The sequence below is a fragment of the Aulonocara stuartgranti genome, assembly GCF_965226115.1.
Source record: "Aulonocara stuartgranti genome assembly, chromosome: 16".
In the NCBI taxonomy this organism is placed as follows: Eukaryota; Metazoa; Chordata; class Actinopteri; order Cichliformes; family Cichlidae; genus Aulonocara; species Aulonocara stuartgranti.
Window position 1 is genome coordinate 26,967,101 of NC_138952.1, and position 10,259 is coordinate 26,977,359.

The window sequence follows — 10,259 nt, forward strand, 5'->3', positions numbered from 1 at the left end:
CCAAATATTAGTGTAGAGGCTTATACATAACACTACACTAACATTTTTCTTTCTTTAAATAGGGTTTAATTTACAGGATAATAACTGGTTTTGGTTTAGAATTAATTCACGTATCCACATAACACTGCATACTAAAATAAGTGCGCACATTTTAGTTTACACTGTTATGTATGATTTAATCTCTTTGTTTTCTGAGTTAACTGAGTTGCAGCTACTCCAGTCCCTTGACTGACGAGCCAAGAGGTGGAAAAGGGGCGGAGCCAGCATATATGGAGGACAGCAAATTGGCTCATACCATAACTCTTGATCATGGGGGGGGGGGGGGAATTGGGATTTGTTATGTTAGTTTCAGTTAGGTTTTGTGTGTTCTACCCCTTTTTGTGTTTTTGTGGGCTGATCAGCCACTATTTAAGTTTCCCCTTTGGCTCGTTTAGAGAGGTCAGTTTGTTTGAGTTATCAGTATTATTTGATTGATCTATGAGTAGAGTTCTGTTATTTTGACCTCTCTTATGGGCCCAAGATTTTGATTTTTTTTTTTTGTATGATTTAACCAACTATGTTTTTGGGTTCAACAAAAAAAAAAAAATTTTTTGGATTTTAACCTGTGCCTGACTTTCTTTCACTGCTCAGTTCATCACAATGACACTGGTTCAGTTCATTATAGTTTTGTAGTCTCTTAAGGTCCTACTACAGCACAGGTGTCGAACTCCAGGCCTCGAGGGCCGGTGTCCTGCATGTTTTAGATGTGTCCTTGATCCAACATAGCTGATTTACATGGCTAGATTATCACCTCAACATGTCTTGAAGTGCTCCAGAAGCCTGTTAACGAACTAATAATTTGATTCAGGTGTGTTGAAACAGGGTGATATCTAAAACCTGCGGGACACCGGCCCTCGAGGCCTGGAGTTCGACACCCCTGTACTACAGCATTTCAATTAGGCTGGGGTCTGCGAATTTGAGTGGCCCATTGCAACACCTTCATTCTTCTTGTTAGCTGTGATTGGGACCTTTGTCGTATTACATGACCCAATTTTGGCCAAGCTTGAGAGATTCAACATTAGAACACTTTGATAAACAGAGGAGCTTTTGGTCAACTCATTGACTGCAAAGCCAAAATTTTCCTACTCCAATATGGTGATCAACAGTTGCTATTTATCCTGATATGTTGGCTTGTTTTTCACCGATAGCGACTTTGTGCTTTTTGGCCAAACATCTCCGCTTTCATCTCATCCGCCCTAAGACATTGACAGAAGCTATGTAGGGGTTTGTTCTTGGGCGTTTTTTAGCTTTTGAGTTTTTTGCGTTTTCTCTCTTCAGACATCCAGCTGGGACATCCAGTCATGAGAAAAATAAAAACTATCTTGAATGTTCTCCATCTGTGAAAAATCTTTCTCACTGTTGACTGCAGTCAAAGGACACTGTCATTCAGGTCATAGATGAGTCAGTGTAATAGTGGTGATGATCATAATGAATGTGCAATTTAGGGGACATGATAAGGTCAGAGAGACGCAATCATAATTACCCAAATGACAGCTAAACCTAGTTGTTCATCTTCATTTGAGGAAGTCTGAACTTGCTCATGATTTTGAAAGCTTGTCATTGGAGGGGAGGTCTTTAGTGCATGCCTCTGTCATATGAAGTTCATCACATTGTTTTCAAAACATCACCAAATTTGGGGAACATCCCTTAATGACTGATATCCCTTTAATATCTCGAACATGTCATATCTAAAAAAAAAAAAGTAAACTGGGACATTTACAGTAATTTTTGGGAGGATCTTTTAACCACTTCACATCACTGAAAAAAATTCTAACCAAGGGAGATTGTATTACTTCTTGTATTATAGGCTAGGACTTATCCAGACATGGGGGAAATTAAATCTCATTCACTTGACTTTCCTTAGTTTGGATGGAAAGCAGAATACAAAAAAGAATCTGTGACCAACACTCAGAAAAAGCTGACTCAAACCTTTCTTTTATGAGGCAACAGTGCAAACAGGATGGGTAGATTAAAGACAGAGACATCTGAACATATCAGTTAATGTTTCCCTCTTCTTGCAGTGTTAGCAGTGACATCTGGACACCAGTAATGTGAAGACTCGGTAGAAAGCTGAATCTGATATTTGGATTCGTGTATTTCTGTCTCTTTGTGATGTGGATGCACATCTGTGGGTCTCTGCCCAGCCTATTCATAGACCAACCACTTGAGCAGGCTCGAGGGGCCTCCCATGGGAATCCGTGTGAATGTATAGATGTCATACGGAAGGATTTAGTTTGTTTGATATGATGCTGCCCATCTTGCTCCCATTGTCTATGCACCTCTTTATTCATCTTAATTTTCTGTTTTGGAAGCCTCTTAATCCTTTCACCTTGCTACGTTGCCTTATCTTGTTCTAGCCCCTTTTCCACAGCTGTGTCCTCCTTGCTCCTGACTCCCTGACTTTCCCACACTTCCAGGCCTGTGAACATGACTGCTGTCCACACTGCCAAGGCCAACATTTCTACAGGATTGACCCATGTGGCCAAAAAGATGCTCGCTGCTGCCAAGGGGGGGAGGTTGTTTTATGTGTTATGTCAACAAGGACTGCCAGATCAGTACCAGCTGTCTTCCAAATACCATCCAGTGGCAGTGGCACTGTACCCACAGCTTCCCTGTGGCAACTTCCCAGTGCCAACTGTACTGAAAAAACAACATGGACGGGTGTCGCAGTGCCAGCTTCCTGCCATCACATTAATACAGACTGGCATGGACTGACAGTAGTCTGGTCACATCCGCACACTTATTTGAAGGTGGGAGTGGGGGCATAGGCGTATCTCTTTACATTTAGCTACAGCCTGCGTGTGTGCGCGTGGACTTCTGTGCTGAACTTTTAGCTACTTAAGATGTTTAGATTCTTATCATGATAACATACCATGAGTGAAAGATAGTCCTAGTCAGACTGATAAGTGGATTTGATAACCAAGACTGATAACCCAGAGTTCAGAAGAACTCTGTTGTCTTACACTAAATGCTGACTTTCTGAGAATTTTTCTCTTTACTTCACTTTGTATTAGAAAAATAAATGAAATCTTTTAATGACTTTACTTTGAAAAGTCTTTTTAATTTAGACTTTGTAGCTGTGCAACATGTTCCAGATGGGTCATTAGAGGTAAAGTTAAGCCTCATATTGTTGTGTAATCCTGTTCTCAAATCACAGAAAGGATCTTGATGTTGCAGTAATGCAAGCAGGATTTCCTTGGCTCAGGAGGTAACAATTTATAACAGAAACCTTGTATCAAAAACCCGCTAGCAATAAAGACTAGTTAGATTATAGGAAATGTGAGATCAGAATAGAAAAAAATAATATCATCTCAATGGCAAAGACAGAGAGGGGGAAAGGCTGGACTCGAGGAATCCTGAATAGACATCTTTTGGTGAATTCTGTTATCCTCCCCGTCCCCTTAAAGAGCCAATAACTGTGTAGTAGCAGCCATATTATAGAAAGAACATGAAGTGCTTTAGTCTTGGTTTTCTATATTCATACCATGAATTAGCACAGCATTTGTTCAGTGCTCTGGTGGTCTGTTGATTATGGCGCTCTGAACGTACCCATAAATAACGCCATAATGTGTAACCTAATCATATAATCTTGTGTATAACTTGATGGGAAAATCTTTTTAAACATTTTCTTGAGCAAAGAATACAAGTGAACGTGTTTTTTATGCCTGTTTGACCACTGAAGTCATTTAGTTGGGGACTCCAATTTTAAACAAAAAACCTGCCCAGTTAACTGCCCAGAGATGCCTAGTAAGTGTAAAGACTTGCTTCTGTGTACACCTGCGGCACTATCAGTAAGGAGGCATATCTACTCGTAGTTATTGACCTTTGACCTCTACTGGTCAGCAGACATCAGATTCCTTTAGTCACAGCTGCCACTGAGCCAGAAAGGGGTCACGCCCTCCCATCTCCTTCCACCTCTGGAAATAGACACAGTGTTGCTTAAGAAGTTATCAACCACTCAGCTTTGCCGAGTGGTTGATTCATGCGCACAGAAGTCAAGAGACTTGTAACACATCTTTCACTGTGCCTGCAGTTTTGCATGTAGGTATTACATTCTTAGAAGGAAGTGAAGGCTCTTCCTGCCCTTCTTTATGTAGTCTATGTTTGTGATTCACTTTGATGGATCACATTAAGAGAACTATGTCGATGTTCCAAGAAACATTTGACACTCAGTGTAGATCTTGTTTGTTTTGCCTACAATGGCTTTAATTTCAGAGATAAACAGTGAGTGATCAGGTCACTGAAACACACAGGGCCATTTGTGCATGTGGTGTTGGTGGTCTTCCATTGACAGATCGACACTGCTTTACCAGTAGAGTTTGCAAGACAGCAGGTACACCTAGTGTGGTTGCCTACCTCTGGAAACACCTCCCTGCAGGGGAGTTTCCAGGATTTTTTAAATCCAAAAGCAGATTAATTTCAGATGTGAACTGAAGCTCAGAATAAAAAAAAAAAAGACAAGACACGTGCTAATAAAAGAACAATTTTTAATCGTTTTATGTTATCGCAGGCAGGTAGTAGCTGTATAAATACACACATTATTTTCCAGTTTTTTTCAGAGTGGGTTACGGCTTTAGTTCACATTTGATCAACTTTATTCCAGTCAACTTGTCAAATCTTAATCTGACTGTCCTGTCAAAACAAAGGTAAATAGAATTTGAAGCAGTTATTATTTACATATGATACAAAAATAGATTTCACAATAAAAGAGAGATATATTTACAATAAGAAGCTCTATAAAATACAAATATCTTTCTGTTATAAAAAGCCATTTTTAAAATAACTCTTCCAGCTCAAGTTTTGCACGAGGGAGTGTAATCTGGTCTGTGGCAGGATGAATTGTAATTCAAACAACGAATGCACCTTTAATGGGAGTCCATTACTTCATGGCTGCGCAGTATTCTTGTCCTACAAAGCTAATCTTAACCCTGACTGCAGTCTTTACAGCCATGTGGTCTGAAGTTAGTGCTGGGTTAACTTTGGGAGCGTTGAGCGGCTGGAACTGATGCTGTGGTCGAGCTACTTGGCAGCTGCTCCGCCATCCAGCTGCATCCTGTTGGGTGGTTTTCTGTGAGGGGTGGGCAGGTGCATGTTAACTGTTCAAGGGGGGTCCTCCAGACTTACACTCCCTCCTTCCCTCATGGCCAGGCTCCAAGCTGACTGTGGGCCTCTGTGTCACATGCCTAGACCAGACAGAGACGGACACGGTTAGAGCAGGACTCCCTGGCTCCTGGTTCTATTCTCAGAATGGTGGACGCTCAACTTTACAGGCTGCTCATCGTAAACACTGGTGGCCCCAATAAACACACCACACTCCGTTGCTAACAGAGGAGCTGGCTGACTGCCTGAACGGCTAATTGAATGTCCAACTTTACAGACAGACGGGATGTCTGCGAAAGACGGATGTGCAGTGGCTAAAACAGAGTAGGGAGCCCAAGGAACAGACATGGAAATAAGAAAAGTTCCTCACTCCCACCCCTGTCTCTTTCCAATACTGACATTTAAAGTTGAAATTTCCGACAGGGTTTACCCGGCACACATTCCTTATTCTCTGATGCAAGTTCCAACTCTGACAAGGCCTGAGCAAAGAGGAGGCGCAGCACAAACCAGCCGTCTATTAGCCTAACATAGTGTAAGCTACCAAATTGCCTTCTCAGGTTACAGATTTGTGCATTCCAAGTCAACTCAGGTCAAATATTATTATTAAAGCCCAGTAGGCTAGAGATGACAAATTTGCATACACCACGGAACATTCCCTACCTCTGGGTTGCCAAATATACAGCAGAGGTTCCAGATTCAGCCCACTGAATGGCTTTGCAGAGTGCAAAGACTGCAACAAGGAGGGCATAAATTTTGGAATTTTCACTGCTTTTTACATTTGGAAGAACTGCGCTGCTAGTTGATAAGAATGAATGGTGTGATGACAGCTGTTATTTAGGTCACTGCTGGGTTTGCAGTTTATCCTGACATCACTCAAGGCTACACGAGAGTAAGGTGGGGGTTTCTTTGCTTCACTACCACCACATATTGTTCAAACTGACTTGTTTTTCTAAAGACATCTCATCATTATCATTACAAATAGATGTTTTATTACCTGTAGATATTTTCACATTGGAGTTACACTTTACATGAAAAGAAAAGAAAGTAATAGGAATGATTTGGAGGGTTGAACTGGGCTGTATGTGACCCACAAACTAAAATAAGTTTGACACCCCTGCTCTACACTAAGAGGATCAATTTGGATAAAGAACAAAAGCCCAGAGGAAAATGCCTCCGTACAGGGTATATGTACCATGCACTGTATACACGGAAAGAGAGAGGGGAAGAATAGACCAGGATGAAATTTATAAAGCAGCGTTCCACTGTGTATGATCTGCACTTCAAAGCTGAGTGACAGGTGAAAAGGGATACGCAGCCTTTCTCTCCAGTGTGGCCCTGGAGGCCTGGAGGTCCATATAGCAAGCCTCAGCCACTTCATAATCCTGACACATCATTGTTTCATAGAAACCTGCGGGGTGGCTCTCATGGCATTTTATGAGCAGTTGTTAACACAGCCGACACAGGGAACAAACGCTCCGGTTAATCCCGAGTAGCGGGTGGCGCCAGCATGCAGGCTAATTTATCATGGGGCTCTGACAGCCAGATTGCATTAGTGCTTACTCTCTAGTGTCTTGTCCAGGTCAGCGATGAAGTCCTCCAGCTCTTTAGTGTCGCCCAGTTTGGCTGCAATGGAGACACGCAGAAAGAATCACGATTTTGAAGCAGTTTAAATATAAGCTTCTTCAATCACTCATTACTACATATACAGTACAATACATAGCTTGTTTATGTCCATGAGTTTTCAAGGGCTTTTACTCACGTTTTGGTGACATTAGGGGAGGTGAGGTGGTGGTGATGGGGGAGAGCATGGTGGGCGAGTTCAGTCTCTCGTCGCTGAAGCTGAAGCTGTTTCTGTTGAGAGACTCGGCACCTGTCAGAAAGAGACAGAAGAGAAAATGCAGGCACATAAGATCAAGCGAGTACTCACTTTTCTCTACATCTGTGTCAGTGGAACAAGCTTCAGTGTGTAATCATCGCATTCTCCTCTAATGACACCCTTTCTCTATGGGCTGTCGCGTGCATGCCTCACAAACACGTGCGGGTACAGCACAAAAACTAAAGTGTTAAAATGAATCTCTACGGAAGTCTTTGTTTTTCTAGCAGGAAAAGTTTCTGGATGACTTTCAAAGCTAAAAAAGAAAAAGTCTCGATGACCATAAATCATGGATTAAAGCACCACTGAGGCTGTTAGTGACAGTAATATCAAAAGTTTTTCTGGGCAAAGAGGTCTCTAAAGGCAGCCAACTCTTCTCCTGCTCTTTAGTAAGATTTATCTTTGACATGTTCAAAACAGCAGAGCACGCTCTTATTTGGGATACTGTTTGTGTTTCTTATGCACCACCCAAATCTCTACACAGAGTCTTACATAAATGACCTAATAGTCACCTTTATTTTGCCGCACAGTACTTCAAACCACCACTCTTGCTTCACAGCAAGGAAGGTTCTGGGTTTGAATCCACCATCTGTGTGGCTGCTCCGGCTTCCTCGCACAGCCCAAAGACTTGCAGTTAGTGGGGTTAGATTAACTAGTGATTCTAAATTGTGTGAATGTGAGTGAGAATCTTTGCTTGTGGCAGACAAGTGACCTGTCGGGGTGTAGCTTGGATAGGGATAAATGTTTATCCGACAGCATGAGAGACTTTTTAAATCATTCTTTGTAGAAGTGCAAACCACACTGATAATAATGAATGTGTAGCTGTGAAGTGTGTGTGCTCAAACTAAGATTAGGCTACACTTAAAGATGCCGATGTGTATCTTGCACCATGTCTGAGATGTCAAGCACCCACTTGTTCCCGCCTCTCTGACCAATGCCTCTCCCGCAACTCTGGATTGTGGGAAATTGCACATGGGATAAAGGCAAAACACGCGGGAAGTGCAAGTGGATCACATGCAAACACACACACACACTGATGAGCCCTTAATGTCTGCACTTGACTTGAACCTGAATCCCTCTCATTTCTCAGCTTCCTCTGCTGCTCTATATTCATGTCTGTCTGTCCTTCTTATTCACTCCTACATTCTTCATACCACTTTCTGTGGCTCTCTGTCGCCTCTCTCACCCACACTGACACTCCAGGGTGCAGCTCCAAGACTTTTTTGTCATCTATCTACGCCTTCAACAGTCAATACATCCATCAGACTTTGAGACAATAGATGACCCCTGTGGGAGACAGCTCGTTCGTCATTACTTCACTACCATGGAGAGGACAGGGTTCAAGCAGGAATCCGATCCACTGATCAAATCAGCAAGCTCATTAGTGCCATAGACATGTGTTCAAACACCTTCCCTGTGTTTGTATCACTGATGTTGCTCCCTGCGAGATCATTAGTGATAATGGCCCCTGTTATTGTGCAATTATCTAGTTTTAAACATCTGATTCTCTTTCTAGTATATATCATACATTCGACTGTTTGGCCATCAAACCTGTACACCCTCTTTCCTCCCTTAGACGGCCCAACCCACTGGCATGTGTTTGGAAAAGTATATTTGCGCATGGGGACATGAAGCATATTTTTCTCTGTGTGTCAGCATATCCCACTTGCCCGCCTGAAGTCGGCTCTACAGCTGGGGGAAGCTAGACTTTTAAGACACTGTATGGTAGAGTGATATGGTAACATATGACAGTAAACCCTTAGAGACGCAGCCACAAAATAGGGGCAGGTGTGCCAAAATATGCAGCTCAACGTGACGCCAACATCTCTGAAGCATGAGAAAGGGATTTTCTCTCACTGCTACTCTCCCTGCGTGCGAGCATACATGAAGGCGTATGCAACAGTTTGACGCTCGACTCGGGTGCCCTCTGGATGCGGCACTGTAAATGCAAACAATACCCTAATCAATTCAAAATAGTCTGTATGCTTATCTGTACCTCATACACCTGTGAGAATGTTAATGTTTAACTTTCAGTAAGTTTAGCAGTGTGGTGATCCCGATTCCAGTTATGTCGTGTTTGCACTTCTTGTGGATGTGGAATGTGGTCTCTAGCATTTCCTCCTGTTGAGAATAATGATTCCTGCTCAGTTTTCTTGTTTAGTTGATGGTCAAATGTTTGCTAGCGTTTATGTAACTGGGCCACTGTGACATTAATCAGCAATACTAAATTAAAATTAAATAACACTCTCTTATGTTTATGTGTACTATATTACATTGATGTGACATATCCTCCTCAAGCCAAGTACACTCAAAATAAACAAGCTTGTGAACCTGGCTTTTTTTAAAAGGTTTCCTTACTTAGAGAGTTTGCATGTTTTTTACATAAAGCCTACTTTACAGTGTACCTGATAAGACACTACACACCCAAGGCATACAGTGCGCTATAGGAGGAGTGGTACTGTAGAGATAACAAACCCTGTGTCTTCAGTCTGCAGAGAAGTACAACGTGTCATTATTTTGTGACACTCTGTAACTCTTGCCTGACTGTCTGGGGTCCAATTTAATTGCTCCATGTTAAGGATGACAACAAAGTCGCGCCACTGAACCTTTCCACTGGTTAGATAACCATGGTAATACTGAGGAGCAGGTGAGCCGAGAGTAAATCACAATCCTTGCCCACTTACTTTCTGTGTCGCTGATGCCGCTGTCGCTGACGCTGGCGCTGCTCCTCCTCTTCATGGTCTTCAGGTGTTCGTCGTACCTGAAGTGTCGCCTCTCCACCGGCGATGTGAAGTCTTCGATCACCGCGTCGAACTCGCACAGCACATCGTTCAGATCCTCCTCATTGACGAACTTGGCTGCAAAGGGGGGGGGGGGGGATAATTCACAAAATTGAAATAAAATGTTACGCAAACTGTTGATGTTATGATTCAGGTCTGAAAATCATTCACGTAGCACATTATTCTATTCTTATATAAACACAACTGCAATTCAGTTATCGTACTCATATATAAGATAATATTTATATACATATATATTTAAAACAAACGACATTACCTTGAGGCTTCAGCTTTGGGGACTTCATGATTCCACTAGTTCGCTTAGAAATGATCCAGAAACGTCGTGAAAACTTCTAAATAAATAAATGTGGCCCTCAGCGTAAAGTCCCACTTCGTCGTAGGGTGCTTCAGGTCTTTATCTAACCTCCAGGTCCAGGACTGGCGCTTTTTAACGAGCCCTGAGGAGT

The 10,259-nt window shown here is 42.3% G+C and overlaps 1 protein-coding gene across 1 annotated transcript; it reads right to left on the minus strand.

Annotated features, from left to right (window-relative positions):
* Nucleotides 1-4,509: 4,509 nt before the first annotated feature.
* Nucleotides 4,510-10,234, minus strand: rgcc (regulator of cell cycle). Its single transcript, XM_082507756.1, has 5 exons — nucleotides 10,070-10,234; nucleotides 9,697-9,870; nucleotides 6,899-7,009; nucleotides 6,700-6,762; nucleotides 4,510-5,222 (listed from the first exon to the last, which is right to left on the minus strand). Exons 1-5 carry the CDS (start codon nucleotides 10,095-10,097, stop codon nucleotides 5,215-5,217), a joined length of 384 nt encoding a protein of 127 aa, XP_082363882.1. The 5' UTR covers nucleotides 10,098-10,234; the 3' UTR covers nucleotides 4,510-5,214.
* Between the last annotated feature and the right edge of the window lie 25 nt (nucleotides 10,235-10,259).